Below are 27,464 nucleotides of genomic sequence, written 5' to 3'. Positions count from 1 at the left end.
CGCTGTGCGCGCATCAGGGCTTATTGCAGGGCCAAAAATAGAAACACTCCCCCCCCCTTTCCTTTCACCTCCCCCTGCGATTGGTCATGTTGTTTGGATGCCTGATGATCGTCTTCCAAAGCAACTCTTCCATCCGAAGTTAAAAAAGGAAAGCGTAATGCTGGTGGTCAACAAAAGAGGTTCAAAGGCTCTCTCAAGGCAAATATTTAAAAATGAAGTATAAATACAGTGGTACCTCGGGTTAAGTACTTAATTCATTCCGGAGGTCCGTTCTTAACCTGAAACTGTTCTTAACCTGAAGCACCACGTTAGCTAATGGGGCCTCCTGCTGTTGCTACACGATTTCTTTTCTCATCCTGAAGCAAAGTTCTTAACCCGAGGTACTATTTCTGGGTTAGCAGAGTCTGTAACCTGAAGCGTCTGTAACCCGAGGTACCACTGTACTGACAATTGGGAGTGCTCCCATTGGAGAACAGAAACCTGCCCAGAAACCTGTGTCCCCACTGTGGAAGGAGGTGTAGATCCAGAATTGGCCTCCACTGTTAAGACTGTGTTTCTGGAAGACAATCTTCCTCGTGAGGAGCGATTGCCAAAGAAGATGATTTAATAGCTGCAGAGCTGGGAGTAACCCAACAGGTGGTGCAGCCATAAAAGCCCACAGGTTGAGATGAGCGTTGGACCAGATTACCCTCCAGGTAAAAGTTAAACAGAAAACCATCCAACAGTTACAATAAATAATTTCTACACTATAATCAATAAAACAATGGCAAGCCACAGTACATAAAATAATACAATACAAATTGAGAAGCAGAGACTGGAGGGTGGAGCAAGGCAGGTGGAAGGAGGCCTTGCCTGATGGAGTCTCTCCCCTCAGTTCTTCCTCCAGGACCAGCTTCCTCATGAGGAGTCCCAGGGCCAGGGGGTGGGGCAAGGCAGGTGGAAAGAGGCTTCACCCCCAAAGGTGTAGTCTGTTGTCTCTCGAGACAGACGGACGCCCACAACATTGTTATGTGACGTGTATTAGTGGGACAATACTGTAGGGATCAAGTGCAGCTTCTCAGCCTCCCCCTAGGCAACACTGCTTACCACTGAGAGCTCTTGCCTAACCGGAATGTGTCCTTGAGCTACAATATCGTCTATTGCATTGCCAGGACGGATGGGGAGAGCTGAGTGTAGAAACCTCGGACTTTTGTGTGGTTGGTAATCCTACCAAGGCAATTGTGGCACCTGTTGCTCCACCTCCCTGTGTCCCTGGGCCCACCCATTAGCACAATGCGGCCCCCAGATTGCAGTTTTCCAGAAGGCAGTGTGGCCCTCGGCCTGAAAATGGGTTATCCATCCCTGCTGCCTACCCTAGGAAGGGCAGTAGTGTCATGACACACACACACAAACATCAAATGTTGTCCAATGAGACTCAGCCAAGTTAGTCGCCTTAATTTTAAAATACAGTGGTACCTTGGTTCACAAACGACTTGGCACTGAAACAACTTGGAACCCAAACACTGCAAACCTGGAAGTGTGTGTTCTGGTTTGTGAACTTTTTTTGGAAGCCAAACATGCTCCATTTTGAGTGTTACGCTTCCGCTTTGAGTGCCACGCTTTGGTTTTGAGTGTTACACTGAGGTCTGTCTGTTTTTGCTATTATTGCTATTATTTTGTGTTTTTGTGGCTTTTTTGTTTTGTGTTTGTGACTGTGTGGAACCCAGTTCAGCTACTGAATGATACTGTGACTGCAGTAACATTATTTATTGCTCTCACTTTATGGATCAGTGGTCTCGTTAAATAGTAAAGTTCATGTTAAATTGCTGTTTTAGGGATTGTTTTTAAAAGTCTGGAAAAGATTAATCCATTATGCATTACTTTCTATGGTAAAGCACACCTTGGTTTTGGAACACTTTGGTTTTGGAATGGACTTCCAGAACGGATTCTGTACTCAGAATAACATTCTTAACAAGTACCCATGGCAAGGATCTAAAATATATTTTACAGGAATACAGAAGTTACATCCCTCCATCTATGTAAAACATTTACAGATTTGTGCTCAGACACAGATTTATTCCCAAATCAATCCCATTGCTGCCCACAGGGTTTGCGCCTCTGAGCACGTAGGTCTAAGACCCAAATAACTGTTCTTTCGTGAATAAGCAGTGCTTCTAGACTCATTATTTTGCAGGTGGAATTGACCAACATACTGGCGGTTTTAGGTTATGCAGTTAAAGTCGATTAGGCACCCTTGCCACAAAAAGCCCACCCCTAAAACAATCTTTTTCCATACCGAAAAAGTCTGATGAGCAAAAGTGACAATTGCTCAACTCAACTTAGTGTAACCTCTCTGCAAACAAGGCAGAATGAATGCTCAACACGCAAGTCGTCTGGAAGCAGCCATAACTAGTCTTTAATCTGCCACCAGTTGGAAATATATTTTAAGTTATGTTTCATCTTTGCATCAGAGGTCGAAACACCTTTCAGGTATTTCACCTGGTTCTCACCACCACAACCAATGGCCAGGTTTAGATGATCACCTCTTTGCTTACAAAGCTATGAATGAACAGCCCCTTCACCCCATCCTTCGTGGAAGGAACAACCAAGCCAGGAAGCCAGGAATTAACTATAATTTGCTACAGTCCTCTGTTTTGTCTAAACTAGGGAATTGCGGTTCTGAACAAGTCATGATATTAAAGCACGGTTTGAAGTCGGTTTGATATACTGGCTTGCTCCAAAGGTGGCAAACATAATTTAACAGTTCAGGCAAAATGAAGTTAATTGCAGGTACGAGATGTCTTTGTCGGATCTGGTTCATTCAGTACGATTAGTTAACACTCTCCAGTCATCAGTCGGTTTTATTTCCGGGTCCTGGCATCACACCAGTTATTTCACCAGCCTTTTCCTCTGCTTCAAGAGTGCCTCCCGTAACGCCAGCTGCAAAATCAGAAAGATAAACATCAGCATGCAATACTTGGGTAATACTTAAACTCCATCACCCAAGCCTCCCTGCCAATTGCACAACATCATAATGTCACACGATTAACAGGTGTGGCCCGCCCACCTATTAAGTGGGTGGCTTTGCAAGTCTCCAAAACTTATCTGGGGAATGGAGGGAGACTTCAGAAGGCTGTAAGAGAGCTCCGCACTCCTGTTTCAGCCTGAAATGGGAGCAGCGCAAGGGCTGCCTTAAAGGACTTCTCAAAAGCACACTTTGCAGCATCAGATGTTCTTCATTTAAAGGAAAAGGGCGGTGCCTGCTTCAGACAGTGTTTCTCCTTTAAGATTGCCTGCTTGCTGACATCAGGGGATTCCCCTGCACTGACATTCTTTCCTAACAGCAGCTGCTTCTGAAAGGGGCTTCCCCAAAACGTGACTTCGCCAAAAGGGAAGTCTCTGCTGATGCCCTGGAAATCCCAGCTTCTGTCATTTCACCATTTCCAGCTTCTGTCATTTCTTCCTTTTCTCGGTTATCTCTATCCAGACACAAGGGACAGAGGCTCAGATTTAGAAAAGTGGAAAAGGTGGGAAATGAAGTTGGGGATAAGCACAGGTTCTAAGGGGTGCTGAGAACTAGGGAGGCTAACCCATTCATCGCTCCACCTTCACCATGAAAACAGGCACCCCTGCTGCACCTGTGCTCCTTGCAGCCTGTTGATGAGACACAGTTCTCCTGTTTTCATGGCAGAAGGTTTGAAAAAGCATCACTGCCATTGCAATTAACTAGAAACCGTTCCCAGCCTTCTCTTAAGGACAAGGTACTCCTCTTACATAGCCACTGCAATTATTGGTTTCCAGTAAATCCCTTGCGGGTGGCGCTGTGGTCTAAACCACTGAGCCTAGGACTTGCCGATCAGAAGGTCGGTGGTTCGAATCCCCGCAACGGGGTGAGCTCCCGTTGCTCAGTCCCTAGCAGTTCGAAAGCACGGCAAAAAGTGTAAGTAGATTAATAGGCACCGCTCTGGCAGGAAGGTAAATGGTGTTTCCGTGCACTGCTCTGGTTTCGCCAGAAGCGGCTGAGTCATGCTGGCCACATGGCCCGGAAAAACTGTCTGCGGCCTTTGAAGCGAGATGAGCGCTGCAACCCCAGAGTCGTTTGCCACTGGACTTAACTGTCAGGGATCCCTTAACCTTTTCAAATCCCTTAGCTTGTTTGCAAGAGGCAGCACCACAAAATTAAAAAAGGAGGGGGAACCACCTCATCTTCCAGACATGCCATTTGGAAATCTGACTTGCACCCCTTGCACAGAATACATTATGCGAAGCAGGTACAGAAGGGAACTGTAGTTAGGCATCAATCTTTGCACATGGAGGTTTCTCCCTGGGTTCTGAAGCCCTGACTGTGCATGACTCCAGGATTTGGGGATGCTTAAAACAGAAAGGAATATGCTAGTTTCAGGCATCTTCGCATGGGCATGGTTGGGAACAGCCACATATTGTTAGGGTGGAGGTAGTGGTGTAGCCCTGCTGCTCCCTTCCACACTCTCGGTAGCTCAGTTGGTGGAGCACGGGACTCTTAACCTCAGGGTTGTGGGTTCGAGCCCCACGTTGGGTAAAAGATCCCTGCATTGCAGGGGGTTGGACTAGATGACCCTCATGGCCCCTTCCAACTCTACAATTCTGTGATTTTTAAGTAAGTAGTGCCCAAAGAGGCCTTTCGTACCCTTTTGTTGAAATATGAAGTTGAACAACTTAACTATATAGCAAAGAAAGCAATTTCACCAATGTGGTAAATTGCCACTCCTAACTCCCTCCTTTTGGGTCTTTGGCCAGATCTTTTCACAGGTGTGAGAAGCTTTCAAGGGGAGCAAAGCTGCGAGGAACTTGCCTGCTTCTCCCTGAACGAGCGCTTGTTTTTGGACCGGACATTGTTGCTGTATCGCATCATCATGAAATTCTTCTGCTTCTTCTTCTCTTTGTTCGTGGAGCTGGCAAAAGGGTTCAGCTTAGATTTCTTCTTCACAAATTCTTTCCTGCCCGTCTTGCCAGCCTAAAAACGAAAGGGGGAGGGGGAGGAAAGAAAGAAAAAAACGCTAAAACTCACACACAAACTGTTCTCTTACTTGTTTAAAAATATATGTAAAATAACACTTTGTCGCTAATGCAATTCAAGGTTGCTAGAATAGGCATGGCTTTAGGTGGGGGTTAATGTCTGGCAAGGCCACCGTTATGTGACTTCAATGAGAGAACCTGAGAGTTTCTTCCAGTTGCGAAGTGGAAATAGGTCTGAAATCAGTTAGAAATGGGACTGAGAAACTAGACATGACCGACACTGGAAAGATAGACCGTTTAATACACCCGTGGACTTCCGTGTGTTTAGGGCTAAGAATAATTTTATTTTTTTTGCAGCCAGGCAGTTCGGAGCTTCTGAGAAAGAGATGTTAAATTTAGCAATCAACACACAATTATGACACTTGATTAGTGTTTCGTAACACTTCCTCTTTCCCCCACTTCTGCTGCTTTGCATAATACTGGTCTTGCTTATCATGAGACTGGGATGGACCCTGAAGCCTTACTCTCCCAGCATCTAATAATCTCATCTTTCTGAACACAAGAAGAGTCTTGCTGGATCAGACCAAAAGCCCACTCAGTCCAGCTCTCATAGTTGATCCTGCAAGATCCTGTCCTCACAATGGCCAAGCAGGGTTGCCTGAGAGCAACAACCACCATCTCATTTGTGATTCCCAGCAACCGAGTTTTCAAACAGCCATTTTTCTCTAGTAGCTACTTATTGCCCGTGAATTTGTCACAAACCTCTTTTGAAGCCACCCAAATTGCTGGCCATTCCCACCCCCCTGCCATCTATTGGGAGTGAGCTCCAGAGTTCAACTATAGGCTGTGTGAAGTGCTTTCTGGTGTCTGAAATCTTCCAAGATTCAGCTATGTTGGCTGGCTATCATTTCAAGCATAGACGAAACCGTTTGGACAGAACGCCTCACCATTGCTGTGGCCAGCCGCGTCTCTTTATCCGACTTGGGTTTCTTGTGAAGATGCTCAATGTCCCTGAGCGAAAGCAGCTCTCCCCTGAAAAGAGCAAATGCAATAATATGGCCTCATGCGTCAACTATTCCCCCCCTCCCATTTTAGAAGAACAATGACTGGCGCACTGAGACTGCACAAACTATACGGGCTGGAGCAAATCATAGGAACTTCGTGCACAAGTTCCATGCACTGGCTACCAATTAATTCCCAGGCCCAATTCAAAGTGCTGGTTTTGACCTATAAAAGCTTAAACGGCTCAGGACCACAATGCCTCAAGGACCGCCTCTCGCCATATGAACCTACCCGGACCCTGAGACCATCTTCCTTCGTGTGCCTCCTCCTCAAGAGGTCCGGAGGGTGGCAACACGAGAACAGGCCTTCTCTGCAGTGGCTCCCCGTCTGTGGAATGCTCTCCCCAGGGAAGTTCACCTGGCGCCTTCATTACACACCTTTAGGCGCCAGGCAGAAACGTTCCTTTTTAACCAGGCCTTTGGTTGATCTGACTGATACCATATGCCCTTTTAAAATGTGGCTCTTTTTTGTGGGTGAGGGGCTATTGGGTTGTTGTTGTTGTTGTTGTGGGATATTGGGTTGTTGTTGTTATGTATTTTGTGGTTTTATATCTTGATTTTGGATGCGGGTGGCGCTGTGGGTTAAACCACAGAGCCTAGGACTTGCCGATCAGAAGGTCAGTGGTTCGAATCCCCACGGCGGGGTGAGCTCCCGTTGCTCGGTCCCTGCTCCTGCCAACCTAGCAGTTCGAAAGCACGTCAAAGTGCAAGTAGATAAAGAGGTACCGCTCCGGCAGGAAGGTAAATGGCATTTCCGTGCACTGATCTGGTTCGCCACAAGCAGCTTAGTCATGCTGGCCACATGACCCGGAAGCTGTACGCCGGCTCCCTCGGCCAGTAAAGCGAGATGAGCACCGCAACCCCAGAGTCGGTCACGACTGGACCTAATGGTCAGGGGTCCCTTTACCTTTACCTTGATTTTATTCTGCGAACCACCCTGAGACCCCTAGGTATAGGGCGGTATATAAATTCAATTAATAATAATAATAATTTACCTGGACTCCTCCTCATTCTCTATTTCAATGTTTTTCCTCTTTGCTGCCTTGCCAGGCGCAGACTTCAGTTCCTTGCTAAGCTGGGCGAGGCGGATTTTCTGGAACTCCTCCTGGGTGAGGAGTCTGCTGCTGCTGACGGCTGTCGCCTTGGCCTTCCGCTCTTCCACAGGCATGCTTTCGATTTGTTCTGCCTTTAAAGCAAAAGTGCACACGAAATCTGAGTACAGTGGTGCCCCGCAAGACGAATGCCTCGCAAGACGGAAAACTCGCTAGACGAAAGAGTTTTCCGTTTTGGAGGTGCTTCGCAAAACGAATCTCCTATGGGCTTGCTTCGCAAGACAACAATGTCTTGCGAGTTCCTGCTGGTTTTTTTTCCCCTCCCCCCCCTTTTTCTAAGCCGCTAAGCCGCTTATCAGCTGATCCGATCAGCAGATAAGCCGCTAAAAGCCGCTAATAGCGCTAACACCTGCCACACCTGTTTCCTCCTTCGTCATAGCTAAGGCGTGAAGTTAGCAAGCTTTTGCTTGTACAGCTAGCCATTTTCATCCAGTCTGGCAAACTCTTGTCAATTGTCTTTGTCATTTTTATATATAATCATTTTTATTAGTTTTCAGTTAAAATAATCCAATTACAGTGGTGCCCCGCAAGACGAATGCCTCGCAAGACGGAAAACTCGCTAGACGAAAGAGTTTTCGAGTTCCTGCTGGTTTTTTTTCCCTTCCCCCCTCCTTTTTCTAAGCCGCTAAGCCGCTTATCAGCTGATCCGATCAGCAGATAAGCCGCTAAAAGCCGCTAATAGCGCTAATCCGTCAATGGGCTTGCTTCGCAAGACGAAAAAACTGCTAGACGAAGAGAATCACAGAACGGATTCTTTTCGTCTTGCGAGGCACCACTGTATGGTGTTTTATTGCTAAGTGACTCCACCCTGTGGCAGTTATACATTTGTACACCAGGCTCTGCCAGGACTCAGAATTTGGACCACAGAGGGCCTGCCGTGTCTGTGCTTCCAGGGTTCAGGTCTAGCACACAGGCGTATGGATTTAAGTCAGTTTCACCGCCAACACTTCCCAGCTTCTGGATGAAATGCTGTTGTGCGAATGCACCCAGCGAGCAAATCTGTGCATAAATTTTAAAGTTGTTTTTGCTAAAATGCAGCAGCAGCAGCAACTCACTAGCTTTTGCTGTTCCTCGTCGGAGGAATGATGCACGTCAACCCATTCTCCATCCTCGTCATCTTCCTCCTCAGCGGAACTGGCAGTCTCCCAGCCATCTGCAATGGAGGGGAAAAGATGTTGGAGGCTAGATATCACCCAGCCCTAATTGTAAGAGTCACACACAAATGATCACAGCCAAGGACACACATGTAAGGTACCCTCCCCATCTCTAATAATAACAACAACAACAACAACAACAACAATAATAATTTATTTATACCCCGCCCATCTGGCTGAGTTTCCCCAGCCACTCTGGGCAGCTCCTAATCGAGTATTAAAAACAATACAGCATTAAATATTAAAAACTTACCTAAACAAGGCTGCCTTCAGATGTCTTTTAAAGATAAGATAGCTGCTTATTTCCTTCACGTCTGAAGGGAGGGCGTGCCACAGGGCGGGTGCCACTACCGAGAAGGCCCTCTGCCTGGTTCCCTGTAACCTCACTTCTGGCAATGAGGGAACTGCCAGAAGGCCCTCGGCGCTGGATCTCAGCTGAACAATGGGGGTGGAGATGCTTCTTCAGGTATACTGGACTGAGGCCGTTTAGGGCTTTAAAGGTCAGCACCAACACTTTGAATTGTGCTCGGAAACGTACTGGGAGTGAATGCAGATCTCTCAGGACCGGTGTTATGTGGTCCCGGTGGCTGCTCCCAGTCACCAGTCTAGCTGTCTCATTCTGGATTAATTGCAGTTTCCGGGTCACCTTCAAAGGTAGCCCCACATGGAGCGCATTGCAGTAGTCCAAGAGGGAGATAAATAGAGCATGCACCACTCTGGTGAGACAGTCCACAGGCATGAACTATGTAATACCCCTCTCCCATCTCTCACCTGCGAGGACCCAGTTATATCCCAGAGAGGCTCTCATGGAGGGTGGAAAGGCAGGTATAAAACTACAGTGGTACCTTGGGTTACATACACTTCAGGTTTCAGACTCTGCTAACCCAGAAATAGTGCTTCAGGTTAAGAACTTTGCTTCAGGATGAGAACAGAAATCGTGCTCTGGTGTTGCGGCAGCAGCAGGAGGCCCCATTAGCTAAAGTGGTACCTCAGGTTAAGAACAGTTTCCGGTTAAGAACGAACCTCCAGAACGAATTAAGTACCTAACCGGAGGTACCACTTTACTTCCATCCATCCAGACACTCCCAACCACATAATGCCTTGAACAAGACAGCCTCAGTTACCTTATCTGCACTGGCAGCAAATGTAAACATCAGACATAGACAACTAATCATTTCCTGTTTGTGAATGTACTTGCAGAAGTTCAGGAAATGTATCCTGAAATGGACCAAGCTGGTTTGTTCTCTCTCTAACACCAACATGGCACCTGCGGAGACCTTTCCTGGCACCAACAGGGTCTCTCTTCCCCCTGCTAAAGTTTGACTTGAAAGAAGCCAGCCAGAATAGGCCGCACAGTGCATGTGACGCCAGCACCAGTTTGCAAATGTGTCCACAGGCCCAGAGCAGTGGGCGACCTCCAGAAACGCAAAAGCAAAACTAACCTCCTTCCAGATCCCCATCTCCTCCCTTATTCTCAAGTTCTAGGACTTCAGCTCCCGGGATGTAGTCTTTGGCATCCAGCGCCCCATATTCGTGGATTTTGGCCTCCGACGTGGCTTCTGTTGGTTTACCCTAAGAGCAATCCAAGGGTTCGTGTTTTAAAAGGAGCAACACATTCTGGCTACAAACTGCACAGGAACCATTTATGTGAGACAAAATATTGTAATCCACAAGGTGTAGTGACGGTCACAGACTTGGACGGCTTTGTGTGTTCTGTTGAGTGGGGCTCCAGTCAGTACAGGGTTTCCTTTTTTAAGTCAGCGGAGTCACCCAGAACGTCTCTCAGAATCTTCTTTCTCACGTCATCTGTCGGTGAATTCCCATGTGGGAATAAGCACCTCACCCGTTCCAGCTCTGCTTAATGTATTTGTTGAAGAATTAACACTACAACTTAAACAACCACAGTTGTACCTTGGATCCTGAACACCCTGAAACTCGGACGTTTTGGCTCCCGAACGCCGCGAACCCGGAAGTGATTGCTCCAGTTTGCGAACATTCTTTTGCAACCCAAACATCCGACGAGGCTTCTGATTGGCTGCAGGAGCTTCCTGCAGCCAATCAGAAGCCGCGATTTGGATTTCAAATGTTTTGGAAGTTGAACGGACTTCTGGAACAGATGCCGTTTGATTTCCAAGGTATGGCTGTACTGGTCTAAAAATTAAGTAAAATTAAGTACGGAGAATCATTCCTCCTCTCTGTTCTTCAGTCACCTGGGCAGAGTAACAGCCACACTTCTCCTTCAGGTCGGCGACTAATACACACACAATAATTACCAAAATAATTATACATTCTTTATAAATCTTCTGAGAAAAATACAAAACCTTATGCAAAACCACAGAGACTTGTGAACTACCCAACCTAAATGAACTTATAATGTCTGGTTTCAATGGATTTTTCAAATGCTTAACTCAGTCTTTTGTTTTCTTTATCTTTTTAGGTAAGTTCATAAAGATACCAACAAAAGGTAAGTTCCATGTTGTTCACAATACTGAGAGATGCTAGTGAAATTGTAGATGGATGTTAGTGAAGTTGTAGTCAGCGTGCCGGTGTTTTGCACTTGTTTCCACCCTGACAGTCCAAGCAAGGCCGCTGTTCGCCTCCGATGGGGCCCTTTTACTAGGGCTTGCAGGTAGCACACTCCTACGGTAGTTTTCCGGGCTTCTTCAGTGGTCTAATCTCAAAGCCTTGATACATATATTGATATTCAATTTCATAAATAATACTATTTCTTGGCTTAAGCTTAAGAGACTGATTTGCTTCGCCACTAGCAGACATTATAAGTTCATCTTAGGTTGGGTAGTTCATAAGTCTCTGTGGCTTTGCACAAGATTTTGTATTTTTCTCAGAAGATTGATAAAGAATGTATAATTATTTTAGTAATTATTGTGGGTGTATTAGTCGCCAATGTGTTGCATGAGTCCTACTACTTCTATCAGCAACACAGGTTGCATTTTTCTAACACTTCTCCTTCAGTGCATGTCTAATAAAGAAGTTGGTCACTAAGGAAACCCTGTTGCTAGGGAAGACCTGTTGCTAGGGGCAAAACTATGCAAGGATCATTTCAAGTATATTTTTAGACGATCTCTAACAGCTCCTGTTTTCCAGGGAAAGCTCTCTGCCTTGCACTCCATGAAAGCAGACAGAATCTGTAGGTTGCAGAACAATCCCTTTCCCTAAAATTTCCAAAACAACATACCACCACATCCTACTACTTCATTCAGCCGCAAGGAAGATAATACAGTGGTGCCCTGCAAGACGAATGCCTCGCAAGACGGAAAACCCGCTAGACGAAAGGGTTTTCCGTTTTGGAGGTGCTTCGCAAAATGAATTTCCTATGGGCTTGCTTCGCAAGACGAAAATGTCTTGCGAGTTCCTACGGGGTTTTTTTCCTCCCCCCCTTTTTCCCAAGCCGCTTATCAGCTGATCCTAAGCCACTAAGCCGCTTAACAGCTGATCCGCTAAGCCGCTTATCAGCTGATCCTAAGCTGCTAAACCGCTTATCAGCTGATCCGCTAAGCCTGCTAAGAGCGCTAATCCGCTAATGGGCTTGCTTCGCAAGACGAAAAAAACAAAAGACGAAGAGACTCGCGGAACGGATTCTTTTCATCTTGCGAGGCACCACTGTATTCCAGAGATGCACTTTATCAAGTGTTTAACAAACCAGTTATTGCACTAGCATTGAAAACTCAAGGCACGCTTTACCCGGAATTTTTTCTGCAGCATCTTTGGATTGAGCGACCGGAACAAATGTATCAACGTTCTCGCCGACATCATTACATCTGCAGAGAAAAATGGGACTGAATCAAAGATGTTCTTAGAACAGGGTTCAGATTGACTATAAAGCACGTTTCTCAATTAAACTAGCTTTTCTCCTGGAAGTCGCTTTCCATTTTTCACGGAAACAAATGAAAAGGGCACCCACACTCTCAATAAAATAAAAATGAACTAAAATATCATAGCCAAATAAAATATTCATGGAGTAAATGGAATCAAAGAAACCCAGCAATTCTTTGAATAAGCAGCCGGCACCTGGGACAGAACACAATAGGCTCCTAGTCCTCATGAACTAACAGGGAGAGAAACCCAAATATGTCCTTAAGTCAAATATGTGCCCATGTAAAGTAGCAAACTTACTCTTGTTTTTATGGGATCTGTACTGCGCCAGGTCTTGCAGCAAGTCTTCCGTCATGGCCAGAGGGCATCTAGCAGATATCTCTTTAATAGCATTAATCCTGGAAAAATTAAAGACATTTAAAAATATCAAGCCATGGTAAAATTATGGTACGCTTGAAAAGTGTGGAAGCGACCAAAAATCTGCTCTAGAAAAAGCTGGAATCTGCAACTTGCATAGGAAAATCCACTTATTTTTCATTGTTTAATCCGCTTCGTGAGTAATGGCAAATTGCTATTCAGTGGAAGTTGTAGTACAAGATGAAAACTAAGAATCAAAACACACATTCCTAACAGGAAATAGAAGCACTTCCACTCAGTCTAACCCAGGGTTTCCCCAACTCGGGTCTCCAGCTCTTTGGGGACTACAATTCCCATCATCCATGACCACTGGTCCTGCTAGCAAGGGATGATGGGAGTTGTAGTCCAAAAACAGCTGGAGACCCAAGTTTGGGAAACGCTTGTCTAGCCACTTCCCACCCAGAGTCACGCACATCCAAGCTCAGACATCCCTGAGCTTTAGAGTTTTACTTACCCGACGGTCATCACTTCCGCGGAGTTTTTTTCCGTGACAAAGTTGTTGGCTATTGTCATCAGCACTGACTGGACAATCTGACGATAAAGGAAGCCAAGAGGTAAGACAGATCCAGATTTGCCGACGCTGCTGCTTTAACTGCATTCATCACCACCCATGAACATACATGCAAGCGTACAAATGCACTTTAGAAGCTTAAACAGAGCATCTTCCCTTTAGCTCTGGGCTAAAGGGGTCAAACAGGTCAAAGGCAACCACCGTCCTTGCCTGCAAGTTTGCAAGAAACGCATTGGGCACACCCAGAACCACCTTGAAAAACGAATGTTATTGTACACACTGTGTGAGAAGTTAGGGTCAGTAGCAGCGTTGCAGGTGTCTACACAATATTAAAGTAAGCACATCCATGGGCAATTGTCACACAAGGCCATTTGCACTTGGAGTACCCAGTTATTTACTGTGTAGAAGGCGTCTACCAGATAGGGCTGGTTGTGGATGCAAGGTCAAAGCAAAGGGTAATGCCAACGAGCTGCTTTGAAGTTGGCAGGTTTCAGACAAAGCCAATTAACATCATTTAATGTGTCTATACGAATGGAAGTCGTTAAAACTGCAGTTGCGATATAAGGGATTGTTATTCTGACTGGAGCGTAATCGGAATTTATAAGATTTTAGAACGCAGAAATGAAGTAAATCATCAAACTGTCAATTCTAGCATGTGGGGAGCCGCCTAAATTGTATAATTTGGCACCTCAGTGATTGGTATTATTAATTGTTTTATAACTTGGCATTGTTATAATGAGGTTATAATTGGATTATTTTAACTGAAAACTAATAAAAATGATTATATATAAAAATGACAAAGACAATTGACAAGGGTTTGCCAGACTGGATGAAAATGGTTAGCTGTACAAGCAAAAGCTTGCTAACTTCACGCCGTAGCTATGACGAAGGAGGAAACAGGTGTGGCAGAGAGGGGAGCGTGTGAGCCCAAGGCTCGCTGTGGCTAGATCTTGCCACATGAAACTGTGGCTTGGCGTGATACCCATCTCAACATGGCCACTGAAAGCCTGAAGGCTCAGGAGTTGCTCCCCTTTGCCCTTTCCCGGCCCTTGGAAAGATCCATGTGATTTGGAAAACGTGTCTGACGAAGACCTGGGAGACCCCAGTTCAAATGCTAACTCAGTCACAAAGCTCGACATGAGCTAGTTACCGTCTCTCTCAGGATGACCTGCCTCACAGGCTGGTTGTGAGGAGAAGGTAGAGAGGGGGGAGAACCACGTACACTCCCTTGAACTTCTTGGAGAAGTGAAATGTAATAAATAAATGATCGAAAAAATGAATTACACACCTCCGGCGGGACAAGTTGATGGGAGGACTGTGCGGCAAAGAGGAGAATCTTGGTAACTTCTAGAAGGGAAAAAAGAGGAAAAGACTGTTGTAGAGATGCGGAAAATACAGATACATTTTCAAATTTGGGTAGCCTCCAAAACGGAGGGGATATTAGGAGCAAAGGAAGCTGCCTACACAAAGCCAATGTTATTATGTCCATCTCAGTAAAGGTTAAGATAAAGGGACCCCTGACCATTAGGTCCAGTCGTGGACAACTCTGGAATTGCGGCGCTCATTTCACTTTACTGGCCAAGGGAGCCAGCGTACAGCTTCCGGGTCATGTGGCCAGCATGACTAAGCCGCTTCTGGCAAACCAGAGCAGTGCATGGAATGCTGCCTACCTTCCCGCCAGAGTGGTACCTATTTATCTACTTGCACTTTGAAGTGCATTTGAACTGCACAGTTCTGTATACAATAGACAGTACTGATCTGACACGGTGCAAGACAGAATCTTGCCATTGCTGCAGATGGTAAAGGTAAAAGACCCCTGGATGGTTAAGTCCAGTCAAAGGCGACTATGGGGTTGTGGCACTCATCTTGCTTTCAGGCTGAGGGAGCCGGTATTTGTCCGCATACAGCTTTCTGTGTCATGCGGCCAGCATGACTAAACCGCTTCTGGCGTAACAGGACACCATGACAGAAACCAGACCGCATGGAAACGCCGTTTACCTTCCCACCAGAGCGGTACCTATTTATCTACTTGCACTGGTGTGCTTTCAAACTGCTAGGTAGGCAGAAGCTGGGACAGAATAACAAGAGCTCACTCCGTTGCAGGGATTCGAACCACCAACCTTCTGATCGGCAAGCCCTAGGCTCAGTGGTTTCGACCACAGCGCCACCCGCGTGACCACTTACCTCTCTGGTGTGGCTGCAGGAATCGTTGCAGGAAAGGGTAGTAGTTGAAGAGGAAAAGCTGGGGAGACACAGAGCACCCACAAGATGTCAAATGGGCACCTTCATTTCTCGCCCCGGGTAAACTACTAAATCTCCAGATCTCTGGGGAACGGAGGGTGTGCCATTGGAAGAGGGACTTGGGCAAAGCCAGCAGCTACAATGGCATCAGTAGCAGGTGGAAACCCTGACTTCAATAATGTTGGAGCTACAGCACCAGCCCAGCCCAGCAAAGTGAAGATAAATGTTGCAAAAAGCAATCTTTGGATGCTCAACACATTGTAATGGTGTCCTTAGGTAGCAATCACGCCATACAGTTAAAGCACTTTGATGCAACTCTAAGCAGCCATGGCTTTCCCCCAAAGAATTCTGGGAGTTGTAGTTTGTGAAGGGTGCTGAGAGTTGTTAGGAGACCACCTATTCCCTCCTCAAAGAGCTACAATTCCCAGCTGTAGCTCAGGGGTGGGGGTGGCAGGGAGAGGGACCAAATCTGGTTTTTCTAAAGAAGAACTGCTCTTTATCAAAGGAAAGACAGCCAGCAGGGCCACTGCCATCAGTTGTAACTTTAAGAGCTTGTCCATGAGCCTGCTGTTTTCCTCCTCCCTCCCATTTCTTTTTTCCTCATGTGCCATGCCTTCAATGTCATCCTTTTTGGATAAAGAATGGGGTTATAAATGTTCAAAAAGCGCTATTCATAATCACATCATGAAGGCATTCGTAACGTTTTCATATGTGAATATTAATAAATGAAAGCATGCACACACTTTCAAGAAATGTGGTTGTATATACAGTACAGAGAATGCCTGATATTTTATGTATTCATCTATCAAAATTTACACACCACTTGACTCTACTAAAAAGCTTTTAGAATATCAAAGCTGTTCAGAACATGAAAATGATAAGTAATTTTTTTTTATAAAGATATTAAAAGTATGTAGAAGATTAAAATCATTTTAGTACTCTTAAATGCTCTTAACAGCTCCCTTGTCTTGAAGAAGTGTGTACCCCCCTCCCAAATATCTGACAGCTTTTCTACACGTGCTGAAAACTGTATTAAGGCTACAGATTTATTCCTACCTCATGGATTCCAACAAGCCTAGAAATCAGATCCATAAGCATCATTTTCACTTCAAACCTCTCCTTTGAAGTTTCCAGCTGCTTCAAAAGTTTCTCTGAGAAGTCTAAAAAAAGTAAAAAGGGAACCAAGGAAGAAGGGAGGGGGGGTAGAGTTAGAGGAGTAGAAGAAAGCTCAGAAAAGAAATCCTTAAGTCCCTAGCATCCTGTGGTTATCACTGCAGGGCTTTTTAAGTGAGTGGTTGTCTCAGAGTTCCATCCTCCACTAATCTAAAAATGTACGGCCACTGGCTGTGAGGAGCAACCACAAAATCAACAGGACCTTTTGCCATTCAGGGGCTGCTCCTCCCCACACAGCTTCCATCCATGCTTCTCTGAGAATGAAAAAACCCTTTCCAACAGGAGCATTTTTGCTGAGGAGCTACAGGGAAATTCTGCTCCCCCTTGGGGGCAGTTCTGTCACGGTGCAGGAGTCAGGGTATACATTGGTTTTAGCTGAAATAACAATGTCTTCCAGGTCAAGTGTCCCACTGACCCAATGGTAGAGCTGTATCCTGCTACACCCAGCACCTAAAACGCTTTAAGTTCTCCACTTTTCTTATTCTGCTCCAATATCATCTCCCGCAAAGAGTGTATCTGTCAAGAACTTGCCTTGTGGGTCGTGGATTAAGTGAATCGCTGAGAAGTTGAACACTTCTGGCTTCCGCTTCTTCTTGTGTTTCTGTGTGATGGGGGGAAACAGGAGAGAGCCACGTTCAGCAGGAAATGAGAACTTAAAAGTAAAGGTACCACTGACTGTTAGGTCCAGTTGCGGATGACTCTGGGGTTGCATGCTCATCTCGCTCTATAGGCCAAAGGAGCCAGCATTTGCTCGGAGACAGCTTCCAGGTCATGTGGCCAGCATGACTAAGCCGCTTCTGGTGAGCCACAGCAGTGCACAGAAATGCCGTTTACCTTCCCACTGGAGTGGTACCTAGTTATCTACTTGCAGGAGCTGGAACCAAACAACGGGAGCTCATCGCCAACCTTCTGATCGTAAATAACTATTCAACTTTTAGAAGACATCTGAAGGCAGACCCGTATAGGGAAGTTTTAATGTTTGCTGTTTCATTATGCTTTTATATTTGTTGGAATCCGCCCAGAGTGGCTGGGGCAACCAGTCAGATGGGTGGGTTACAAATAATAAAATTTTAATCGTTATCTATCTAATGAGCTTCAAAGCTGAGTGGGGATTTGAGTCCAGGTCACTCTGGCATCCTTTCCCAAGCATCGACCTGCTGGACCGCTCTGCCTCTCGCTGCTCACCTTCAAGACTTGCATGGCTTTCTCCAGCTTCTTCTTGTTCTTGGTGGTCTTCCTTCCCGTGGAGTATCGCACCATTAAGTCCCTTGCTGTGGGGCCATCGTCCTTGGGAAGGAATATCAGAGACGGAAGAGTGGTTTGACTCTCAAAACAAAGCTTTGCACTGGGGAAAGCATGTAGTCATATCCTGCTGAACCGTAGAGCAGCTAACAACAGTAAAAGTAACACAGTTTGCATAAAATCACAATCTATCAATTGAAATACATTCTAAAATCAACTCAGAAAACAGATGAAATTGAGGATCAGAACCCTACCTGAGGAAAAGGGAAGCTTGACAGAGTTTCAGGAGGAGACTGGACTAACATCGGTTGAGAAAGAGAGGTATTTGGGGGTTAGTATGACCGCCAGAAATGTGAATTTATTCAAGGATAACTGTGAAGGACGTTGGATTGAAGAGAAGGGGGATTTGGAAATATGGACAAATCTGAAGTTGTTATTGTTGGGCCGAGTTGCTGTGGTGGGGATGAGGGTTGCTGTGTTGTCGGGGATGTTGCTTTTGTTTCAAACATTGCAAGCTTTGGATGGGATGGATTGTTTCAGGAGGTGGCAGAGGGACGTCTCTAGATTTGTTTGGCAGGGCAGGAAGACTCGAGTAAAATTTAAGATACTGACAGATGCCAAAGAAGGAGGTGGACTTGCCCTGCCAGACCCCTAAACTTTGTTGTGAACCATCTGCTTTTTGCTGGCTGAGAGAATGGTTGCTTCTTGAAAGCACTGAAGTGTTGGATAATGGCAGATGAAGTTGATGGACTATATGGAATTGGTGGAAATGACTGGCAAGATCAGAGACCAGGGAGAAGTCGGGGGAAGAAGTTTAAAGACTATAGAAATATTGTAAAATTAATGAATGTTAGAAGAATGTTGGAATGAAGTTATATGGCTTTAGTCGAAATGTTATAAGGAATTAAGTATAATAGATTAATAGAAAATTAAAGGAAAAAATAAGGCAAGAATGTGTTAAGATAATTATAGGATAGAAAACAGTGGAAGATGGAAAGGAATTGCGGAAACAATTAGTAGAAGTGGAATACAAAAAGGGAGGTGTGAGGAGGTCGTTGGAAATAAGCGAATGAAAGATAAGATATTGAAAATGTTTGAGGTGTTTTTAAATTGTTTTTGTTTTGTTTTGTATGTAGTGTTTTTGTATTGTATTTGTATTGTTCTTTTTTCTTTGTAGTGTTGTGTTGAAACTGTTTGAAAAATAATAAATATCATTTATAAATAAATAAATAAATAAATAAATAAATAAATAAAATCAACTCTGAATCAAATTAATGGTAACCATTGGGCTAGAGTTCTGTGAGGATTACCAAAGGAGGGGGTCAGGCTGTGCCTTGGCCAAAGGCCTGGTGGAACAGCTCTGTCTTGCAGGCCCTGTGGAAAGATGTCAAGTCCCGCAGGGCACTAGTCTCTTGTGACAGAGCGTTTCACCAGATTGAAAAAGCCCTGGCTCTGGTTGAGGCCAGCCTAACCTCCCTGTGGCCCAAGACCTCCAAGATGTTTTTGTTTGAAGACCCAAGGTCCTCTATGGCAGTGTTCTCCAACCTTGGGCCTCCAGCTGTTTTTGGACTACAACTCCCATCATCCCTCGCTAGCAAGACCAGTGGTCAAGGATGATGGGAATTGTAGTCCAAAAACAGCTGGAGGCCCAAGGTTGGGGAACACTGCTCTATGGGACATACCAGGAGAGGCGGTCCCGTAGGTACGAGGGTCCTAGGCCGCATAGGGCTTTAAAGGTTAAAACCATTCCATCAGGCTGCCTCAGTGGAAGAGATGGGGAGCAAGGCTCACTCCATCAAGCTCTGCTGAAAAAGCAGCTCCATCAGGCACCTCCTGTCCCAGAGCTGTTTATATGCCAGCTCATCATTTTAAGAACCACTACTTAAGAATTGGTGCCTGAGTTTGCTCCCGGCCCCTCTTCCCTCTCTGTCCCTTTGCCCTTGCATGCTGTGGTTCTGGTTTTTTGTTTTGATTATAAGCCTGTGAGCAGGGACTGTCTTGCTTTTAATTGAATGTAAGCTGCTCTAGAGCCTTTTCAGCACAAGGCACAAATAAAATGAAATCTCGTATTTTTCGCTCTATAAGACACACCAGACCATAAGACGCACCGAGTTTTTGGAGGAGGAAAACAAGAAAAAAAATATTCTGAATCTCAGAAGCCAGAACAGCAAGAGGGATTGCTGCGCAGCGAAAGCAGCAATACCTCTTGCTGTTCTGGCTTCTGGGATAGCTGCACAGCCTGCATTCGCTCCATAAGACGCACACACATTTCCCCTTACTTTTTAGGAGGGAAAAAGTGAGTCTTATAGAGCAAAAAATACGGTAATTTTGTGCACCTTTCTTCCATCATGGCGTCCTTAACTTGCACAGCAGTGCAACATCAAAGTCAATGGAATTTAAATTATACAAAACACCCATAATCATTCATAATCATAATTCATTGCCCTGAAGAGTTCACTGCCCTTTCTACATTTGAACATATAAATTATAAGCATCCATATCTTTTAGACATACCCTACACATTTAAGTTAGGATCACTGGAATATTGTTATTGTTAACGTCAGCAGATTTTTTTTTACTCCTTTAATAGTTGCAATGATGATAATAATAATAATAATAATTTTATATTGCATATGGAGGGTCAATCAGGAAGAAAAGTCTGGATTTTAAAAAAACAACCTGGCCCCCTCCATATAATGTCAGAAAGAAAAACCTTCTCCTTAATTCCTGGGTCCCCCGCCCCCGGAGTTATTTTGTTTCTTAAACAGAGAAGCAATCGGAAAATGAGTTCTGAAAGAATACTGTCCAGGCATATACAGTGGTGCCCCACAAGACGAAATTAATTCGTTCCGCAAGTTTTGTCGTCTAGCGAATTTTTCATCTTGCGAATCACGAAATCCCATAGGAATGCATTGAAATTCAATTAATGCGTTCCTATGGTCAAAAAAAGTCCAAACAAAGCCAAATTTGGTACAACAACAGTTTATTAACTGCTCTTTAAAGTCACACATACTGTAAAGAGCAGTTCAAAAATTGAAGGGAAAATAAATTAACTTTATAAACAAAACATGTCTTTGTTTTTAGACAAAGGAAACAAAGTCGTGAGACGTTTTCGTCTTGCGAAGCAAGCCCATAGGGAAATTCGTCTTGCGAGGCAAATCGAAAACAGAAAAACCTTTCGTCTAGCGAGTTTTTTGTCTTGCGAGGCATTCGTCTTGCGAGGTACCACTGTATACCTGTGGCACATCCCTGGCGTCGCTTTTACTAGCACAAAGTCATCGCCCCGAATGCACTAACCTCTGATTCTGAATCACTGTCTCTTTTCTCATCTTCATCCTTTCCAAGGAAAAATTTCAAGCCAGCAACTAGTATCTGAACAGCCGCGAGATGGGAGGATCAGGGAGAGAAGCACACAAGAAGGAGAAAACGGTTATTTTTACAGCCAGCTTCTGGCACGTGAGTCTGGGAGGAGACTAGGCTCATTCTTGGAGCATTAACTAGCCTTGGGTCTGGGGACCAAATACAGTTCTCCAAGTCTCTCTAACTGAACTTGGGATACAACTCAGGCCATGCCCTTTACTCTCCCTGTTTCACAGCACCACTGAATGTCGCTGCCTGGATGGGATGTGTACTTGAATTCTGATAAGGCCTCTTGCTCGTCCGAGATAAGAGAAGGATGTGAAAATGTGTATAGAAACCAGCCTACTGTACAAAGGTAAATTTAGTATTCATTGCTCCATCTCCTTTTCCCTCTGGCCTGGCCACAACTGCCATGTGGGTCCCAGGGGCCTGCCCAGAAGGAAACGTGGTCCGTGGGCTGAAGAAGATTCCCTGCCCTCAGTTTATACAACCCTCTGCTTAGAAAGTTGCCACAAAAATCTGCTGCTGGTTTTGCTGCAACAGACTAATAATTATTTACTGCAACTGATTTCTTATACGCCACTTAAAAGCCAGAATAAACCCTAAGGGGTTCAACCATGTTGTGGAATTGGTTCCAGTCATGCCTCGGTTTTCGAACGTCTCGGCTGCTGAACGTCTTGGAAGCCGAAAATCCGAAGTGAATGCTTCCATTTTTGAACGCGCCTCAGAAGTTGAACGTTTTCCGAGATGTGTTTCTCAATTTTCTCCACTGAACTTGCTGACAGCCCTTTGATCCTCGGTTTTCGATTACTTTAGAAAACCGAGGTTCCACTGCAGGCTTCCTCAACCTCGGCCCGCCAGATGTTTTTGGCCTACAACTCCCATGATCCCTAGCTAGCAGGACCAGTGGTCAAGGATAATGGGAATTGCAGTCTCAAAACATCTGGAGGGCCAAGGTTGAGGAAGCCTGTTCCACTGTATCAGTTGTGCAATAAACTGTAAATTAAAATGCACTGTAACTAAAACGCATGATAAAACAATCCCATTAAAACACAATGTGGCTACCCTGCTAGAATTTGTACAAAACAAAAATAAAGCTAAAAACGTTTCTTACCTTTGTGACTTTGGAAAAGCAAGCTGTGGTGATGACATTCACAGTCTTGGCATCATTCCTGGAGAAATAAATAAAGTGTTCACACCCTGGAATAAGGAACAATGGCAACTTGAACGCATCACGTTTTATCTTCTCTTGCAGTTCCTCACGGGATTCTTTCCCCTCTCAGCCACCTACCAGATGTTCCTCCTGTATAGCTCTATCATCACATCCAGCGAGATCTTGGCTGCCGTTGGATTGCTGTCTTGCAGCATAGTGTACATGAAGTTCTGAAGGGTCTGGGGAGAGAGAGGGGGGAAAAAAGAGGGGGAAAGGTTTCGCAAGAAAGAATTCTGTCCCGCACAAACCGGAATTTGAAGCAGAAATCCCAACCTACCGTGTTCAGCTTATTGTTTTTGTGTTTTGCGTTGATGTTCTTGATATCCGTCACAATGTGGGTGTACAGCGTCTGCCAAAAACAATAACGTTCAGTGACAGCGGGAACAAAGTGTTGGAAATACCCAGAGCTCCTTCAAAGAAAATAATCTAGAGCAGAGAGAGAGATGGGCAAGTATGTGTGGTGGGTTGACTAGGCTTCACTAACCTTCGTGGCAGAGCTGTGATTTTAACCCAGGGCTCTCAGGGCTTTGCCCAGGACTCTGGCCACTGCTGGACAAAGGTTGCTCTTGCAAAGACCTGCCCAGTAGCAGCCTCTAGCCCAGGATGTGGAACCCTTTTCACTCAGAGAGCCACATTCCTTCGTTGGCAACCTTCTGGGGGCTGCATGCCAGCAGTGAGTGAGCACAAGTGAGAAGAGCAATGGATAAGACTTTTATCTGCGTAGCATAGGCTACATTCCAGCCACACAAAAAGGAGAGGTTTGCATATTGACACCCAAAAGGAAGCAAGAGGGATCTTCACTGTTCAAGGTCCCATTTCAGTCAAGCCAAAGCACTCAAGGAGGACATAGAGCTGAGTTAGGGATGTAGCCTGGAGAGAGTCCCGAGGGCCAGGTAGAGAGATTTTGGAGGTTCTCATTTGGCCCCCAGGTTCCCCTCCTCTACTCTAGCTCTTCTGTCCATCCTTCCTGTCTCTCCAGCTATGATTCTTGCTTCCCCTTCTAGAGTAATTCTCTTAGCAAGGACTGGCAGTGGACCCTCGTCTGCCTTTGCGATTTGTTTGTGTTGGAACACTTCCATCAAACCCTCCTGGAGGCCCAGTGATAAGGGGTGGGGGGAACAGGGATGCTCTGCAGTCTGCAGTTATCCCCCACCTCCAATCCCATATATATGGGTAAATGCAACAAATATGCCCCTGGCTCTGGTCCATTGGGTCACGAAGAGTCGGACAGGACTAAACGACTAAACAACAACAAATGGGAGGAATGACAATTCACAGCAGGGAATTCAACCTCTTAAGAAGGGGTCCCAAGTCATGCAGGCAAGGCGCAAGCTTGCCTACGGTCCATTATTTTAAAACTGCATATTATGAACAAACAAGAAAGGACCGACAGGGACAGTAACTTTGCTACTCACTTTTCGTAAAAATTTATCATGGCAACGGAGGAGCTCAAAGAAAAGTTCCAGCAGGCTTGTGGGGTTGATAAGGTTCTTGTTTCTCAGCAGGATTAGAGCTTTGCAAAATGTCTGCAAATAAGGAAAAAAGTTACCACAGCCTGTGATCAGGATTTTTTATCTTTTTTTACACGCCACAAAAACTGCTTTTTTGACATACGTACAAACATGGAGTCTGATGCTCGACAAACAATTTAGCAGTCTGTTTCTCATCTTTCAATTTATTTTTAAAGAAAGTTTCTAGTCCTTATGTTCATAGTGATAAGCTTAAAAATGTGTGTGCTCAACAGGACTTCTAGTGATCACTGAGCAGAACTTAAACACTCTCCATATGTCTTTGCTTGTCCACTAGGAATTGCGATATTATGCAAAATCTACATGTATTGCAGATGAAATTCGTATACTCTGTTCAACTCGCAAAACTGGCCATTTCTGGGAGCTGAGCTTTCACACAGCTGAGAGCGACAGCTGGCAATCCTTGACCCGATTTTAACGAAAAATGTTATATTGACAAATGTGCTGAGATTTCTGATTCAGTGATTTCTTTGCAGAGGTTCCCTAAATTCCGATTCTTCCTTAAGGGAAGCTACGACATAAGAATAACAATAATAAAACATACTGACATTGCCATTTCTTCCAGCTTCTAAACCCCAATGTATCAAGTCTCCCTTTTCAACTGAACCCACATACACATGACCTTCAGTTGAACACCCCCCCCCATGTGCACTGGCATGGATTCTATGAGTTTGGAGCAAAATGTAAATTTTGTCATGCAGATGCAGAGAAAAAAACATGGAGAAAGAATTGAAATGCAACCCCTTGGTACTGGAAAAGAAAAACTTCTTCCCAAATTGCAGGTGTCATGCCCTACAGAATTCCCTGCCCCAGATGAGAAAGTATTAGTATTTTAACATCAGAGTCACCATTCGAAGATCTGCATCCAAGACTGTGTGATTGTAGGAGAGCAGTTCCTTCAGCTGCTGAGGAAAGTCTGCCAGGTACTCAGGATAGCAGTGGCCAACCTGTACAGAAAGAAGAGAAGCTTGACATAAAATGGAAATGCTGTATGTGTTCCTCCAGATACTGTTGGGACTCCCAACAGGGGTGCCATGTTTCCATCAGAATTGTGGTTGCACTATGTGCAGGTGTGCGCATCTGACGTCACACTTCCGCACTGCAGCGGCTCCACTTCCCCCTCCTCTCCGCAGTCAGTGAGGCAACCTTTTCCATGAGGAAGGACTCAGAGGCAGAGGCAGAGAGACCCCTACCCACTGGAAAAGAATGCTCACTGGCTGGGTACAGAGGGCAGAGCTGAATTCTCCCTTGGACGCAGCACCACTGCCGCCTTTTCTCATTGAGTTTGTGGGTGCCTGGTCCCACAATTATATTATACAGTGGTACCTGGGTTCCGGTAGTCTGCTCTAAAACCAAAGCTCTCCAAAATCAAGGTACGCTTTCCCATAGAAAGTAATGCAAAATGGATTAATCCATTCCAGACTTTCAATAACAATCCCCAAAACAGCAATTTAAGATGGGTTTTGCTATCTAATGAGACCATTGATCCATAAAATGAAAGCAATAAACATTGTACAATCAATCAGTAGCTGAACCGGGTTCCACACAGTCACACAGACACACAAGAGTCACAGAAACGCAAAATAAATAGCAAAAACAGACAGACCTCAGCGTAACACTCCAAAGGGAAGGCTGGGTCTCAAATCGGAAGCGTAACACTCAAAACGGAGCATGTTTGACCTCCGAAAAAGGTTCGCAAACTGGAACACTTACTTCCGGGTTTCCAGTGTTTGGGGTTCCAAGTTGTTTGAGAACCAAGTTGTTTGAGAACCAAGGTACCGCTGTATTATAAACTCCAGCCCCTGGAGTTGGCTCCTATGGACTCCAATTCCCATAAGTCCAAGTCAGCACAGCCAATGGTCAGGGGCGATGGGAGCCAGACGTTGTTGAACAACTGGAGGGCCACAGGACCTCCTCAAGATACACGTAAAGGAAGAAAGCAACCCTTAAAAAGCAACAGATCTCAGAGGAAGAATGGAGAGCCTTTGATCCACAAGATGTTGGATATATTCTCTGACCACTGGGCATGCTGGCTGAGGCTGATGGGAGCTGAGAGTTCCTCAGCATCTGGTCTCCTATTCCTGCCTTAGATTCACCATATCTGTTAGCACTCTTCCGCCAAGGAGTTTGTGGCAATGCACCTTTCATTTACCCTCACGATAACCTTCTGAGTGAATTAGGTCAACCATCCAGAGGGTGGCAATACAAGAACAGGGCCTTTTCTGCAGTGGCTCCCCATTTGTGGAATGTTTTTTCCAGGGAAGTTGGGATGGTGCCTTTAGCTGCTGGGTGAAAATGTTCCTTTTCCACCAGGCCTTGGGCTGATTTTCATCCTATGCCCTTTTAAATGTGTTTGTAGGAGAAGGGGGTTATTGGTTTGTTTTTGTTGTTGTTATTATTATTTATACCCCGCCCATCTGGCTGGGTTTCCCCAGCCACTCTGGGCGGCTTCCAACCAAATATTAAAATACAGTAGTCCAAACATTAAAAGCTTCCCTAAACAGGGCTGTCTTCAGATGTCTTCTAAAAGTCTGGTAGTTATTGTTCTCTTTGACATCTGGTGGGAGGGTGTTCCACAGGGGGGTGGGGTTCTTCTTTTTATGGTGTATTTTGTGTTTTTTATCTTGTACTTTTGTGTTGAGAACTGCCCTGTGATCTACGGATGAAGGGCGGCATACAAACTTTATAAATAAATATTAAATAAATAAATCAGAGCAAGGTCAAGCAACAAGCTTATTACAGACAGAGGGACATCAAAGCAATTGCTCTCCTTTTTTTACTTTAGAGCAAACACATCATCAGTAAATAAGGTCTTCTCTAGCAGTTCCATTTCCTCCTGTCCGTAATTAGTGGTTAAGGCTGCAAGGGAACCGAGAGCGACCTACACTAATCCAAGCAGAGCTTCCCATTCCACACATAGATTCTGCCATTTTACCTGTGCCAAGAACATCACTAGTTCAGCCAAATCTTTACTGGGCTTTGCTGGCTGCAGTTTGAATATCTCCACATTGGACTGGTAATGGCGATACTGCTGAAGAAACTGAAACACAGACAAAAAAACGTTACTTCCCTCGCAGCTTATTTCACGTAAATGCTTTAAACACCTGCATTTGAGATGTTTTGTTTTTTTAAAGACCTCAAAGCACGTACCCAAAATGGTAAAAACAATTTGGTATTGGCATCCGTCTGTCTAGGGAGCCTATGGAGTGCGCCTCCAGGGATGAAGTCAATAAAATCGAGAAAAGTTCTCAACCCTTACTTTAAAAACATACAAAAGTTAAATTCCTAAAACAGATCAAAATCGCCGCAGCTTTCTAAGCACCTGGGTGGGCTCGTCTAAACAATTATGCTTTTTTTTTTAGCCAGCGCCGCAAAGAGCACAGCGAAGGCGCCTGCCTGATTTCAAGAGGCAGGGAGTTCCAAAGGCGCAGGGAATGGGAATTATGCGACCCCCTAGGCCTCACCTCCTCGGTATACGAAGGCGGGTCCCGCTTGATCAGGTTCTGCAGCTGAGGCAGGTTGACGGGCAGCTTGTTGTTGTTGCGGCCGGCCATGGCTGCGGAGCGACGCGGACTCTGCCGGCTGCTGCCTCCGACCTTACCGGAAGAGCCGCGTGCCACGGCCACTGGGCGCCGCCATCTTG

General features: G+C 45.2%; 2 protein-coding genes and 1 long non-coding RNA gene across 4 annotated transcripts in view; 1 reads left to right on the top strand and 2 right to left on the bottom strand.

Annotated features, from left to right (window-relative positions):
- Positions 1–27,464, top strand: part of MOB1B (MOB kinase activator 1B) — a 244,326-nt gene that overhangs the window by 24,332 nt on the left and 192,530 nt on the right. The gene's annotated exons all lie outside the window — the stretch shown is intronic.
- Positions 1,956–27,464, bottom strand: SDAD1 (SDA1 domain containing 1). 2 transcript variants are annotated; one of them, XM_082236433.1, is made up of 22 exons: positions 27,286–27,463; positions 26,757–26,861; positions 24,670–24,768; positions 23,708–23,818; positions 22,570–22,641; positions 22,371–22,471; positions 22,194–22,251; positions 21,017–21,091; positions 17,663–17,764; positions 17,009–17,078; positions 16,361–16,464; positions 15,248–15,305; positions 14,352–14,410; positions 13,007–13,083; positions 12,436–12,533; positions 12,004–12,080; positions 9,744–9,873; positions 8,203–8,300; positions 7,031–7,221; positions 5,922–6,006; positions 4,811–4,972; positions 1,956–2,919 (listed from the first exon to the last, which is right to left on the bottom strand). In XM_082236433.1, exons 1-22 carry the CDS (start codon positions 27,373–27,375, stop codon positions 2,869–2,871), a joined length of 2,073 nt encoding a protein of 690 aa, XP_082092559.1. In that variant the 5' UTR covers positions 27,376–27,463; the 3' UTR covers positions 1,956–2,868. The 2 variants fall into 2 exon arrangements, with proteins under 2 accessions (XP_082092559.1, XP_082092560.1); XM_082236434.1 differs by lacking the exon at positions 24,670–24,768 and having other exon boundaries at positions 27,286–27,464.
- Positions 9,880–11,995, bottom strand: LOC309540169. Its single transcript, XR_014223093.1, has 3 exons — positions 11,921–11,995; positions 11,264–11,512; positions 9,880–10,535 (listed from the first exon to the last, which is right to left on the bottom strand). It is a non-coding gene; the product is annotated as an uncharacterized lncRNA (long non-coding RNA).

Source organism: Podarcis vaucheri, assembly GCF_965113315.1.
Source record: "Podarcis vaucheri genome assembly, chromosome: 9".
Classification (NCBI taxonomy): Eukaryota; Metazoa; Chordata; class Lepidosauria; order Squamata; family Lacertidae; genus Podarcis; species Podarcis vaucheri.
The sequence above is the reverse complement of the archived record's forward strand: the minus strand, read 5'-3'. Positions and strand labels throughout refer to the sequence as shown.

Coding starts and splice junctions, on each gene's coding strand:
- SDAD1 (XM_082236433.1), bottom strand. CDS start 27,375: ATGGCCGGCCGCAACAACAACAAGCTGCCCGTCAACCTGCCTCAGCTG. Junction 22,472..22,569: donor AAAACAATAAGCTGAACACG/GTAGGTTGGGAT, acceptor CTCTCTCCCCAG/ACCCTTCAGAACTTCATGTA. Junction 4,973..5,921: donor CGCGGCTGGCCACAGCAATG/GTGAGGCGTTCT, acceptor TTTCGTTTTTAG/GCTGGCAAGACGGGCAGGAA.